The 15,420-nt window shown below is 43.6% G+C and overlaps 1 protein-coding gene across 3 annotated transcripts in view; it reads right to left on the bottom strand.

Moving 5' to 3' along the window:
• Positions 1–15,420, bottom strand: part of CRACD (capping protein inhibiting regulator of actin dynamics) — a 271,734-nt gene that overhangs the window by 39,419 nt on the left and 216,895 nt on the right. For 2 of the 3 annotated variants that reach the window (XM_079920858.1, XM_079920856.1), the window contains one exon: positions 717–852. The exons of the other annotated variant lie outside the window; for it this stretch is intronic. In XM_079920858.1, the coding sequence (XP_079776984.1) occupies positions 717–758 (42 nt within the window). In that variant the 5' untranslated portion in view covers positions 759–852. The remainder of the gene's footprint in view (positions 1–716; positions 853–15,420) is intronic. 3 annotated transcript variants of the gene reach the window in all.

The following is a 15,420-nucleotide window of genomic DNA, read 5'->3' as shown; positions in this document are numbered from 1 at the left end:
TCTACGGAGCACTCAGGCAAACTTACTTGGTCAGATCCCCGGGGTCTTTGCTCCCCTTGCTTTTCCTGGATTTCCCGTTATTTCAATCTCATTTAGTGAAAAATTATTTTATTATATTTTCATTCTTAAGGAGTTACCATCGCAGTCAATTTTATGTAGGAAAACTGCCCAACTCTGCAGTGTGAACAGGAGCGAAGCTGAAGAGCTTCACAGCACCCCTCTGAGACAGGGTGGCTCAGGGCAGCCAGATTTACAAACACAACAGAAGAATAAAGAGTCTCACCATTCACTGTCCAAGTATGGAGACTTGGAATGGGAACACTTGCTGTGCATACCCTCAGCTGGCAGTCAACCCTGTGCTCAGGGATTATGGCCAACACTCAATGGTCAGGAGCTCTTTCCTCTCACCCAAGTTCTGCAGCCTCTCTAGGGTACTTGTCCTCATTAAGTCCAGTTAAAAATGAGGGAACAACTTGAGAGAAAAGGAGAGGGGGGTGTTATGTAGGTGGGTACAACGGTGATAGTGAACCTCTCACAGGTGGACAGAGGCTTCCAGAAAACTGAGTGAGGTTTGAGAAAGCAAACATTCTCCCCAGGAGCTGTCCCCTGGACCTCCCAATCCACTACTCAAGGCCAAGTTAGGAACTTTCCCCACTTCCCTCCATAGCCGGGCCCCTTCCCTATGGCTCTGACCTTCCAATCTCAAGCTGTCTTACCTGAAGAGTTTTGACTTTGCCCAGGATGTTGTCCTGTGACATTGCTTGAACTGTCTGCTCACTTTCTGCTCCCCCATCAGGGATAAAAATACTGTCATGGGAAAACGCCCGGGTTCCCACAGAATAGTTGAAGGACCTGGAATGCAAATCATGTGCTTCATTTTATTAGGATGATAAGATTCCTTTTGGCAATTCAATTTCCTTTTCTTCCTGATTTAGGGGACTCCACCCACATCCCCGGTCTCATTCAGAAAGCACTTCCAGCATGGTGTCCTTTTCTGTGAGAGGTCAGCCAAGTAGCTGGGTAGACAGAAGGGTCCCACTGGAATAAGGGAGCATGTCTCCAACACAACAATGTTTCAGAGCCACTCAGTGGGAGAACTCAGACTGCTACTTGTTTGTAGAGAACCCAGGACAGAAGGCACTGCAGAAATGTTAACTGTAGGAGCCTTTCTCCTGATGAGCTGTCACTATCAGTTTTAGCCCAGTAAAGTCTTGTCAACAAGTAGTTTTTAAGTAACATGCAGATCTAGAAGTAAGAGGCAAGAGCTTCTTTCTTTCAGATTGCAATCAAATTGGAAGAAAGATATATACATCTAAAACAAAGACTTGATGAGGGCTGGAATTGCTATAGGGACTACAGGAATAAAGAGTCTCTCTGTCGAGAGTCTAGGAATTCAGAGAAGAGGAGGGGAAATGTGTGTTAAGGAGATTCTAATGGGTGTCATGCATTGGGCAACTTATAGGTGGTAGGTACCCAACAATAAACACTTTTCAGTTGAAAGGTTGGACTTCAAGGAAATCTGGACTTCTGACTGTGAGGTATAGGCCAGGTGAACTTCAGCAAGAGGAAGCAGCAGACACCAACTGTTCCTTACTTGATTTTGGAAATTAAGTTACCTCTGGGAAGGAACACACAGGGGCAGAATCACACACTCCCCATAAGGCAAGGCAGGCACATTTCCATGATGCCAGGCACACAGGCAGCTCTCTCAGGGTGAGAGAGCCCCACTTTTCCCTCTCCCCTCCCCAGAAAGGGGTTCCACCTGGAGGTTTTATCAGTGACCTAGGGCAAGAAAGAAGAGGCAGTACTGGGGGAAATGGGCCGCCAGCTGTACCTCTGAACTGAATTACAGAAATGCAGCAGGCAGGTTCCCGACCAAGTTTAGACCTACTTGGAAAGACTGAGTACCAATTTTTTTTTTTTTTTTTTTTTTTTTTTTTTTGCGGTACGCGGGCCTCTCACTGTTGTGGCCGCTCCCGTTGCGGAGCACAGGCTCTGGACGCGCAGGCTCAGCGGCCATGGCTCACGGGCCCAGCCGCTCCGCAGCATGTGGGATCTTCCCGGACCAGGGCACGAACCTGTGTCCCCTGCATCGGCAGGCGGACTCTCAACCACTGCACCACCAGGGAAGCCCCAGAACCTACTTTTTGATAAGGCCATTGTTCTTAAGAGGATTACTTTTCAAAGTGATAAAAAACATTTGTACCTTTTTCTTCCTATATTTGGTTTTTAAAGCTCTGAGAAGAAACAGTACAGGAGAATGGTCATTGGTTTATTAGTTACACTAATGAACACTCTCTTCTAAATAATTCAGTTTACATAATGCAAGTTAACATTACATCCTTTGCAATTTGTGTCACTTTAGATCTTCGGTCATCATGGTTACCAATGTCGGCTCCAAACAACTCTACAATGTAGATTATTTCCTTTTCTCTGAAGGGGAAGCTGAGACAAAGAGTGGGTAAGAAGGTTGCCCAAAGTTCCAGATTTTCAGGCAGGGTTGGAATGGAAACTGAATAGCCCACGTGTGGCGATCACAGCTTGAAATTATGTTCTAGTGAACAAAGAGCTCGGTGGGAATATTTGTCCTTAACCAGCTGGGAACTATAAACTGCATGATTAGGAGATGGAGGGGCAATTTACCACAAATTGTACCTTAACCGAGTTCATCTGGACTTCTTTACTCTTGACATTTAAAGATCTTTCACAACTGATTGCACAGTAGGCCAATTCTCCCCCCTTCCATTTACTATGAGTGGGTCAAGAGGCGAGGGGCCTCTGAGCCTCAGTGCTGCAACTTACCCTCAGACTATCTGCTCAGATGGAAGAAATGGGACTTGCTGTGTGGGAACCTTTTCTTGTGATGCTTAGAACACGGAGTAGCCTCTTGATCGATAGTGAGATATAGAAAGGCCTCTAAAATCCCCCAGATTTTTAACTTGTAACTGAAGGATTGTCAATACAGTCATTTAACAGACATCTTAATGTAAACAAGACCTGAGGTCAAATGTCAAGCACATGTGGGAAAAGCAAACTCTAGAAGGAGAGGAAAAGAGGTCCACTTGGGAAATCTGGAACAACATGGGGCTCTGAGGAAGAGTTTTCATAAGCTTAGAGAAGAATCGCAGAGCCATGACTTACAGATGCCAGAAAAATGGTCCGTTTGGACTTAGAGGTCCAAAGAGCAGAAGTTCCTGGGGCCTTTATGCAAAGAAAGGTTTTGTTGTTGTTGTCATTGATGATATTGTTATAGGCAGAGAGGTTGGGATTCCAAACATCTAATCAGAGGCTTCTAAGCAGCCCATGGAGGCCAGCTTTGCATCTTCTCCTCAACTCTTCACTGACTTCTATGGTTATCTTTCCAAAGGCAGAGAGAGTAGAACAACCTGAGGCTACTCCTTGGGCTTCAACAATCACTTTTAATAACTGTCTATCTAACTCCAATACTACACTCTCTTCTAGCCACGTGTCTCCAGCCCACTGTCTCTGCAAACTCAACATGAACAAAACCAAACTCATCAAGCGTTTCCCACAAAACTCCAATCTTTCCTATTTCTGTGTTACTATCATCCCTCAGGTTCTGTGCTATATTATTTTGTAAGTAAGGTCAGACCCAGGTTAGGGGAAAGGTATTGTGCAAAAGACCTTAGTGAGTAACATGATCTGTCCTTTCACAGGCAGAAATCCTTCAAAAACGATACAGAAATCAATGAGTAGGACTGCAAATCCTGAGCTCCCAGACCCATTTTAGGCTAGCACTGGATTCTGCCTGCCACACTCCTCCACGACTGTGCTTGGAGGCCCGGAGAGCTGCTCATCACATCTCTAGTGGGTCTCTAATGGAAATGAGCATCAAGAGAGGGAGCTGCGAATCCAGGGCAGCGGCAGCTCTGGCAGGTGGCAGCCCTGGCACAGCCAGCAGTCTCTGCTGACTCTGTGATCACGGAGGCCACGACTGGAATCCTTTCGGACAAAGAAGCTAAGGCCCTGGGAGCTCAGGCCCTGGAGAGACTTGATCAAGACAGAACTGAAACCAGGGGGACAGTGATGTAATACTCGCTAGCCTTTCGACTGCCCTCAGAGGATCCTCTGCTCATTTCTGTAATATGATTGACACCTGTAAATGGTCTCCAACTGAAGTCCTCTCCAATTCCACTTCCTCTCAAATCCTACATCAATCTTCAAGCAATTACTTGGCCAGCTCAGAAGCCTCTAGTGCCAAACCTCTTTTTGCCAAAGTCCTACCAGATGAAGCTGTAACGGTTGCTTGGCATTTAATGCTCTTCATGTTTGGCATTTAAGGACACTGAACCACTCTGGCTCTATGAAACAGAGTCCATGCAGTGCAGGGATTTAGTGCTCAAACTCAGGCCAGTGTGCCTCCTTGTGAAACCTGGTTCTCCCACTTCTAGCTGTGTGGCCTTGGGCACGTCACTAAACCTCCAGGTGCCTCAGTTTCCTTACCTGTAAATGAGGATGATAATAGGACCTACCTCATGGAGCTTTTGTTAGGATTAAATGAGTTAAGTTCTTATAGAAGTGTTACCTATTATTATCAAATGTCACCCTACTTCAAACATCCTGTAAGGCAAACCCAACCATTCAGTTCCCCAAATACCCTCTCTGGGCTCTATCACTGCATGGGCTCTTCCTCCCCATGGATGGACTGCCCAATGCCAATCTCTCAGTTCAGGTCCTACCCATCCTTCAAGGTCCAGCTCACATCTTATCAACCCCCACACAGCCTTTCCTGTTTCCCTGGAAGAAGGGGATCTTTTCTCCCACTGAAAGCCCTATGCATGCATCTCTTATTACATACATGTCTATGTTATGGTTACTATAATCATGCCTTAAATGAGAGGTAAAATAAAAGTGCTTTGCATGTTGTAAAATGCTCCACAGACGTGATTCTAATAATGATAATGGTATCATCTTGTCTCCACCACAGTACTAGGAGTTGCGTGAGGGCAGGGATCACATCTGTTATCTTTGTTTCTCCCACAGAACTTTACCAAATAAAGTTTGTGAATAAGTTTTTTTTCAATGGATGAGTAAAGGATTAACCCTGAAGGGTAGTTAACCAGATGTGTTTCCCATGGAGAGGTCACTGAGGGAGTGAAAGCATGATGAAAACATACTGATGGGAGGAGGGGGAACATTTTCTGATGGTGGGTATTGTTCAGGGAGGGCAGGCCTATGTAGGAGGCCATCAGAGAAAGTTCTGAGAAGCCAAAGGGTGGGCAAGTCAGGATGTTCAGCACCTTTAAAGGTTCCTTCCAGGCCTCTTTTTCAACTCAAACCAGGGAATTGCTCCAGGCTTTGTTTCCCACCTTCTATTTCATGCCATCTCTCTCACCCACCAAGTTTTTCAGGTTTCATTCCGTGTCAGTTATAGCTCTTTGCTGCAAGTTAACAGAAACTAACTTTGTCTCATTCAACCAAAAGAAAATCTACTAGATGAACAGTGAGGGCTCAAAGAACAATGAAAGCTAGAGTCAAAGCTTGGAGAAAGACAGGGGTAAAGGAAGGTCTAGAGGTCTAGGCATCAGGAACCACAGCGGCCATCACATGGTGCAAAGAGCCCAGTTACAGGCTGCTCTCGTGGTTGTGTCCTTACTTCCTGGACCCACCTGCCAAGTCAGAGCCCTGGGAGACAAAGACTGATGGGCCAGGCTGGGTCACATGCTCATGCCAGGCTTCAGCGGGAGGGCAAGTAAAAGATCTGGCCCTTTTGGCTTCTGTCCTAGGAAGCAGGCACTACGTCCTGTCATAAGGGCACACAGCGACGCAAAGTTGATTCCCTGAAAGGAGATGTGGGTGCTGTTGAGAAGAAGAACCACATGCTAACAGCTGAATGACCAAAAACAGCCATCACACTATGCCTTTGGATCTCCTTTGGATTCTCCTTTCCCACCTAGCCCCTCTGCATGGACAGCTCATTTGAACAGTTCTCTGGTGTTCTGATATCACTTCTCCCCCAAGAGGCTGCCTTTCTCTCTTGGTGGCATATGCTGCTGCCTGAGAGCGAAGGATGACACGCCCCATGCTCCTAGGATGTCCAAGCCCAGGTCCAGTGCCCTATGCCCATGCTTATCTGCAGAAGTGGTAGAGATCAGACAGAGGGTGTGTGATGGGCCTGTGGCCTGGAGCTTAGGCACTGGAAGGTGACAGTAAAGAGAGAAGGTGAGAAGGAAAGCAAAACAAAGTTATCCCTTAGACATGCTATCCCATCCTTCACCCACTGCGCAGTTAGTGCTAAGGAGCGCAGGGAGGAGTCAAGCAGAGCCATCTTCATTTTAAGTTCTGTTGTCTGGAACTACTGTTTGCAGTGGGGTCTGCTGTGAAAGGAACAATGAAAAGGGAGGGAAAGTTTGCTGGGGGAGGCGTTTCTGGGCAAGGTCTCCTCATGAATAAAATGTGACACAGGACAGGGACGATCCCCTTTCCGTTCCTGGTCTGTGTCGTCTGCATGTGACACCTGGAGCAGTGGCAGCCATCTTGGAGCTATGAGGAAACAAGCCTGAGGACAAGAGCCTACTCCCTGAAAATACGAGAGAAAAAAAGGAATCAGACTGGATCTTGCTGATGTTGCTGGGTTGCTTCATTAATGGACCTTGGAACTTGGAAAGTCTTCCAGACTATCAGGAATCAGATAATATATTTCCTTACTGTTGAAGAAAGATACCAGTAGAAGTGTTTTCTGTTACAACTGAAATCATCCTACCTGATACAGTCTTCTAGCCACTACTCTAAACTCTGGGCACATCTAAGACCCACTGACATCATCTAACCTTGGAGTATGAGCCTACAGAGGGAAATTCTCCCCACCCAAAAAAGGAGAAGGCTCTCTGCAGCTGCACAGTTAACACATGTCTCAGGCCAGCCCTTCTACTTCTCCTTTGTCTTTTTTGGACAAGCATCATGTAATTTGGGACCATAGATATTGGGTAATTACCATGGCAATGATTAGGGATTCACTTCAGGAATAAGGAAATATAATTATAGTCCAATTGCAGCTTGTTTCCATGACAACAGGGGCAATTGTAATTGATCAGCATTTTTCTTCCTAAGCAGATCCGTGAGTCTCATTCAAATGAAATGCTAAAAAGCAATTAACTATCCTCATCAAACAAACTAGAGTTGCTGGAAGAGCCTGAAGTCAGATTACACTTTGTGTGGCGTCTTGGAGGTTCATCCTGGACTCTGGTCGTTTATGAAAATATTTGGTACTCAATAGGCTATAGAGTACCAAATCACCTAATAATTACAATAGAAACAGGATACGTCATAAAAAATTCAAGGAAGAGGAAGAAAGTCTGGAATCTTAAAACACAGATTCTCAGAACTGGAAGTCAAAGGATCATCTACTTCAGCCCCTTAGCTCAGTCCCATGCCTAGATCACGTAGGACGAGCAATCGTCTAGCCTGCCTCTAACACTCTGTAGGGGTTCCACGGGCTTCCACGCTATCTGTTCCACTCCTCAGATGCCCCACCTGGAGAAAGATGTTTTCATAAACCTCTCTAGCCAGGCTTCCCTGGTGGCGCAGTGGTTAAGAATCTGCCTGTCAATGCAGGGGACACGGGTTCGATCCCTGGTCCAGGAAGATCCCACATGCCCGTGGAGCAAGTAAGCCCGTGGGCCACAACTACTGAACCTCTGCTCTAGAGCCCACGAGCCACAACTACTGAAGCCCACGTGCTCTGCAAAAAGAGAAGCCACCGCAATGAGAAGCCGGTACACTGCAACACCCACGCACTGCAACAGAGTAGCACCTGCTCGCCACAACTAGAGAAAGCCACGCACAGCAGCGAAGACCCAACACAGCCAAAAATAGTAAATAAATAAAAATAAATAAATTTATTAAAAAAAAAAAACCTCTCTAGCCACTGTTGGAATCAATTTAGTCTTGGTCTATGCTCTGGAAATAGAAAGCTAGTTATCGACAACCTCTTTATCTCAGTAGTAATATTATGTCCTGCATTTGTAAAGTGCTTTTTTATAGCAGATAGTGTAATGTCATGTGCATTTTTTTGTCCTCATAATAATCCTTGAAGACGGCATATCCATTTAACAGATAAAGAGGCTGGCTTGGTTAAGGTCACACAGCTCATGAGTGAAAGCACCTGTATTCACAAGAGGACCCCCCCCTAGCTCATGATCTGCTGCTCTCCCACATCTTGTATCTCCAATAATTGCTGAAACTGATTCATCATCCTTCTTTCGCCCAGACTTACTCAGCCCAGCTCTATTTGTTCTCCTGCTTAGTCCTAATTTTCATGCATTTAATGCTTTTGTACCTCTTCTCTACTCCCTGTTCAATTTCAGCACATTCCAGGTTCCTATGGATAGAGGATAAATGATCAAGTAAAATAAGTCTTTTCTGACTTCATCTTCTGAAAAGCAGCAAGGCCAAGGGACCTAAGCACACACGGTAATCAGGGAGCCTGAGCTTCACTGTAATTTCACTGGTGACATGCTGTCTCACTACACCAACCGTGTAATTTTCCTTTTCCAGCAGGTCAGAGGGACAGCGATACTCTTCATCATGATGAAGGAAACTGAAGGATGAATTAGACGAACACTGACTGGTACAATAGGAAGAGTCAGTACGGTAACAAGGGCAGGATTTATGTACTCATTCATTCAATGAATAATTACTGAATGCCTGCTATGTGCCGGGCACAGTGCTAGAGGCTGGAAATACGATGAAAGGCAAGGCATGCAGGCCTGCTTTTATGGAAGTTGTGTGAACATTGGTGGCAGGGGTCCTGATCTAGGCTCAGGGGGCCAGAGAAAGCTTGCTCCCTCGAGGAAGGTGCATTTGCGCAGAAAACTGAAGGATGAAGAGGAATTAGCTGGGGGAAGGAGGTGGAGATGGGGGTGGGGCTGTTCTAGACGAAAGGATTACCATGTGCAAAATCAGCTGACCTGGAGTCCAGTCATACCTCTAACACTAACTGCACTTGTGAAGGTACTGGATCAGCACTAAAAACGACCTGAAATTTTAACACTGGTGTGCGCACGCGCGTGTGTGTTTGTCTGTAACTGTGTGTGCTGGTGGCGGGGAGAGACTACTGAATAAGGGTCTCATACAATTTACATTATTGGGGGGGCAGGGGTGTGGGGTCAGCCAGAGGCACATATTTCAAGTAGGCAGCCTCAAACATGACCTGTATCTTTCCCCAGGTCCTCTCTCTGCTATCAAGATGCCCATGGACCCCCCAATGCAGGGCACAAAACCCTCAAGTAAATGGGAGCAGCTGCTTACCCTTCCAAGCTAGCCTGTTACACTCTGCACCTATGTCCTACTTCAAAATTATCCCTTTCTGTTCCACCTCAAATTCCTACCTCCTATTTTAGGGTTTTAGAGGAGGAAAATACGCCCCTTGTCTCTCCTGCCAACATGAACTTAACCACCTCAGCCAGGTATAACCTCATCAAGGCTACATTTATTCCTTTCTTAAAAAACATCTTAAACGGATGGGGTCCGCGCAGTCCGCCCGGAGGATTCAACCCGGCGGTGGGTCTGGCTGTGCTGGCGGCCCCAGCGGATCTTTCCCGCTCCCTGTTCCTCCTGACCCCTCCCCCAGCCCTCCCTCCGCCCCTCGCTTCTTCCTCCGCGTCTCCGCGGGCGGGTGCGGGGGGGGGGGGGGGGGGTGGTCCCCAAAGGGGTGGGCGGGGCCGGGGGTGGGGCCGGCAGGGGACTGACCCATGGTTGGTGACCGGCCGCCACCAGGCGCACTTCCACTGCAGCAGTGTGCTATGACCAGCTCCGGGACGGCTGGGAAGGCCGGCAGGGAAGGTTGCTCGGCGGAGCCCCGTCATCTCCACAGCGGGCCCACTCTCCCCAACAGTTACAGCCCCCCAGCAGCAGGGTTATAAATATATATGCACCCAACATAGGAGCACCTCAATACATAAGGCAACTGCTAACAGCTCTAAAAGAGGAAATCGACAATAACACAATAATAGTGGAGGACTTTAACACCTCACTTACACCAATGGACAAATCATCCAAAATGAAAATAAATAGGGAAACAGAAGCTTTAAATGACACAACAGACTAGATAGATTTAACTGATATTTATAGGACATTCCATCCAAAAACAGCAGATTACACTTTCTTCTCAGGTGTGCATGGAGCATTCTCCAGGATAGATCACATCTTGGGTCACAAATCAAGCCTCAGTAAATTGAATAAAACTGAAATCATATCAAGCATCTTTTTTGACCATAATGCTATGAGATTTGAAATAAATTACAGGGGAAAAAAAACGTAAAAAAAAAAAACACATGGAGGCTAAACAATATGTTGCTAAATAACCAAGAGATCACTGAAGAAATCAAAGAGAAAATCAGAAAATACCTAGAGACAAATGACCATGAAAACATGACGATCCAAAACCTATGGGATGCAGCAAAAGCAGTTCTAAGAGGGAAGTTTATAGCTATACAAGCGTACCTCAAGAAACAAGAAAAATCTCAAATAAACAATCTAGCCTTAAACCTAAAGGAACTAGAGAAAGAAGAGCAAACAAAACCCAAGGTTAGTAGAAGGAAAGAAATCATAAAGATCAGAGAAGAAATAAATGAAATAGAAACAAAGAAAACAATGTCAAAGATCAATAAAACTAGAAGCTGGTTCTTTGAGAAGATAAACAAAATTGATAAACCATTAGCCAGACTCATCAAGAAAAAGAGGGAGAGGACTCAAATCAATAAAATTAGAAATGAAAAAGGAGAAGTTACAACAGACACCGTAGAAATACAAAGCACCCTAAGAGACTACTACAAGCAACTCTATGCAAATAAAATGGAGAACCTGGAAGAAATGGACAAATTCTGAGGAAGGTATAATCTTCCAAGACTGAACCAGGAAGAAATAGAAAATATGAACAGACCAATCACAAGTAATGAAGTGGAAACTGTGATTAAAAATCTTCCAACAGGGGCTTCCCTGATGGTACAGTGGTTGAGAGTCCGCCTGCCGATGCAGGAGACATGGGTTCGTGCCCCAGTCCAGGAAGATTCCACATGCCGCGGAGCGGCTAGGCCCGTAAGCCATGGCCGCTGAGCCTGCACGTCCGGAGCCTGTGCTCCGCAACAGGAGAGGCCACAACACTGAGAGGCCCACGTACCTCAAAACAAAAAAAAAAAGAAAAGAAAAATCTTCCAACAAACAAAAGTCCAGGACCAGATGGCTTCACAGGTGAATTCTATCAAATATTTAGAGAAGAGCTAACACCCATCCTTCTCAAACTCTTCCAAAAAATTGCAGAGGAAGGAACACTACCAAACTCATTCTATGTGGCCACCATCACCCTGATACCAAAACCAGACAATGATACTACAAAAAAGAGAAAATTACAGACCAATATCATGAATCCTGCAATTTTCCTCTGCAAAAATCCTCAATAAAATACTAGCAAACAGAATCCAACAACACGTTAAAAGGATCATACACCATAATCAAGTGGGATTTATCCCAGGGATGCAAGGATTCTTCAATATACGCAAACCAATCAATGTGTACACCATATGAACAAATTGAAGAATAAAAACCATATGATCATCTCAATACATGCAGAAAAAGCTTTTGACAAAATTCAACACCCATTTATGATAAAAACTCTCCAGAAAGTGGGCATGGAGGGAACCTACCTCAACACAATAAAGGCCATATACGACAAACCCACAGCAAACATCATTCTCAATGGTGAAAAACTGAAAGCATTTCCTCTAAGATCAGGCACAAGACAAGGATGTCCACTCTCACCACTATTATTCAACATAGTTTTGGAAGTCCTAGCCATGGCAATCAGAGAAGAAAAAGAAATAAAAGGAATACAAATTGGAAAAGAAGAAGTAAAACTGTCACTGTTTGCAGATGACATGATACTATACATAGAGAATCCTAAAAATGCCACCAGAAAACTACTAGACCTAATCAATGAATTTGGTAAAGCAGCAGGATACAAAATTAATGCACAGATCTCTTGCATTCCTATACACTAATGATGAAAAATCTGAAAGAGAAATTAAGGAAGCACTCCTATTTGCCATTGCAACAAAAAGAATAAAATACCTAGGAATAAACCTACCTAGAGAGACAAAATACCTGTATGCAGAAAACTATAAGACACTGATAAAAGAAATTAAAGATGATACAAACAGATGGAGAGATATACCATGTTCTTGGATGGGAAGAATCAATATTGTGAAAATGACTCTACTACCCAAAGCAATCTACAGATTCAATGCAATCCCTACCAAATTAGCAATGGCATTTTTTATGGAACTAGAACAAATCATTTTAAAATTTGTATGGAGACACAAAAGACCCCGAATAGCCAAAGCAGTCTTGAGGGGAAAAGATGGAGCTGGAGGAATCACACTCCCTGACTTCAGACTATACTACAAAGCTACGGTAAACAAGACAATATGGTACTGGCACAAAAACAGAAACACAGATCAATGGAACAAGATAGAAAGCCCAGAGATAAACCCACGCACCTATGGTCAACTAATCTATGACAAAGGAGGCAAGGGTATACAATGGAGAAAAGACAGTCTCTTCAATAAGTGGTGCTGGGAAAACTGGACAGCTACATGTAAAAGAATGAAATTAGAATACTCCCTAACACCATACACAAAAATAAACTCAAAATGGATTTGAGACCTAAATGTAAGACCAGATACTATAAAACTCTTAGAGGAAAACATAGGAAGAACACCCTTTGACATAAATCACAGCAAGATCTTTTTTGATCCACCTCCTAGAGTACTGGAAATAAAAACAGAAATAAACAAATGGGACCTAATGAAACTTAAAAGCTTTTGCACAGCAAAGAAAACCATAAACAAGACAAAAAGACATCCCTCAGAATGGGAGAAAATATTTGCAAACGAATCAACAGACAAAGGATTAATCTCTAAAATATATAAACAGCTCATGCACCTCAATATTAAAGAAACAAACAACCCAATCCCAAAATGGGCAGAAGACCTAAATAGACATTTCTCCAAAGAAGACATACAGATGGCCAAGAAGCACATGAAAAGCTGCTCAAGATCACTAATTATTAGAGAAATGCAAATCAAAACTACAATGAGGGATCACCTCACACCAGTTAGAATGGGCATCATCAGAAAATCTACAAACAACAAATGCTGGAGAGGGTGTGGAGAAAAGGGAACCCTCTTGCACTGTTGGTGGGAATGTAAATGGATACAGCCACTATGCAGAACAGTTTGGAGGTTCCTTAAAAAACTAAAAATAGAATTACCATATGATCCAGCAATCCCACTACTGGGCATATCCCAGAGAAAACCATAATTCAAAAAGACACATGCACCCCAATGTTCGTTGCAGCACTATTTACAATAGCCAGGTCATGGAAGCAACCTAAATGCCCATCGACAGACGAATGGATAAAGAAGTTGTGGTACATATATACAATGGAATATTACTCAGCCATAAAAAGGAATGAAATTGAGTCATTTGTAAAATCGTGGATGGATCTAGAGACTGTCACACAGAGTGAAGTAAGTCAGAAAGAGAAAAATAAATATCATACATTTATGCATATATGTGGAACCTAGAAAAATGGTACAGATGGACCAGTTTGAAGGGCAGAAGTTGAGACACAGATGTAGAGAACAAATGTGTGGACACCAAGGGGGGAAAGTGGCAGGAGGTGGGGATGGCGGTGTGATGAAATGGGTGATTGGGATTGACATGTATACGCTGATGTGTATAAAATTGATGACTAATAAGAACCTGCTATATATATATTTAAAAAAAACCTAAAAAATAAAGAAACAAAATCTTTTTGAGATGCAATTCCAAAACCATAAAATTCACCCTTTTAAAGGGTACATTTAAATGATTTTTAGTATATTCACAAAATTGGGCAACCATCACTGTCACCTAAGTTTAGAAGATTTTTATAACCCCAAAGAAACCAGGTACCCATCAGCAGTCACCCCCACCCTACCACGCACCTGGCAACCGCTAATCTTTCTGTCTCTGTGTATTTGCCTGTTTGGAACATTTCATATAAATGGAATCATATAATAGGTGGTATTTTTTAATTTGGCTTCTTTCACTTAACGTATTGTTTTCAAAGTTTATCCATGTTATACCATGTATCAGGATTTCATTCTTTTCCATTCCCAAATAATATTTCATTGTATGGACATGCGCCATGTTGTATTTATCCATTCATCTTTTGATGGACATTTGGATGGTTTCCACTTTGGGGCTATTATGAATAATGCCGCTGTGAACATTTGTAAACTAGTTTTTGTGTGGACATATATTTTCATTCCTCTTGGGTATATACCTAGGAGTGGAATTGCTGGGTCATATGGTAGCTCTATGTTTAACATTTTGAGGAGCTGTCAAAGTGTTTTCCAAAGTGGCTGCATCATTTTACATTACCAGCAATGTTTGAGGGTTCCAATTTCTCCACATCCTCACCAACACGTACTATTGTCTGTCTTTTTTATTATAGCCTTCCTAATGGGTGTGAAGTGATCAGGTCAGAACCTGCATCCCAGGGAGGGGTTTCAGAGGGAAAGGCAGATTATACGGGCAGAGAACCTCCCTGGGGAGTGAGGGGTTCAAGCCACATATTGGGTGCCCCAGTCCTGGGGTCCAACACAGGGGAGACGAGCTCCCTTGGCTGGTTGGAGGGCCAGTGGGACTAACAGGAGGGCTGTGGGAAGCCTGCACTCTCCTCAGGAGAAGTAGGTACATTGAAATGCAAAAACCCTAATCTCGTATTTTGCAGTCTATTTCAACTTTATTAGTCAAATGGTTTATTTGTGGATTCCTTAGGATTTTCTATATACAGGATCATGGTATCTGCAAATAGATAGCTTTTATTTCTTCCTTCCCAAAATTGATGCCTTTTATTTCTTTTTCTTGCCTAACTGTCCTAGCTATAACCTATGGTATAGTACAGTACAGTGTTGAATAGCCATTCTTGTCTTTTTCCTGATCTCAAGGGGAACACATTCATTCTTTCACCATTTAGTATAATATTAGCTGTGGATTTTTGTAGATGTCCTTTATCAAGTTGAAGAAGTTCCTTTCCATTCCCAGTTTTGAGTGTTTTTATCATGTAAGGGTGTTGGATTCTGTCAAATGCTTTTTTCTACATCAACTGAGATGATCATGTGGTTTTTGTCGTTTATTTTGTTAACATGGTGTGTTATATTGATTGATTTTTGTATATAAAACGAATCTTGTACTCCTGGCTTAGATCCCATTCGGTCATGGTGTAGAATCCTTTTTTATATGTTTGCGGATTCAGTTTGCTAGTATTTTGTCTGGGATTTTTTATGTCTTTATTCATAAGAGCTATTGGTCCGTAGTTTTCTTTTGTGTGTGATGTTTTGGTGTTAGGGTAAC

This window comes from Stenella coeruleoalba (assembly GCF_951394435.1).
Source record: "Stenella coeruleoalba genome assembly, chromosome: 4".
NCBI classification, from domain to species: Eukaryota; Metazoa; Chordata; class Mammalia; order Artiodactyla; family Delphinidae; genus Stenella; species Stenella coeruleoalba.
Note: the sequence above shows the minus strand (reverse complement) of the source record. Positions and strands in the feature narration are given on the sequence as shown.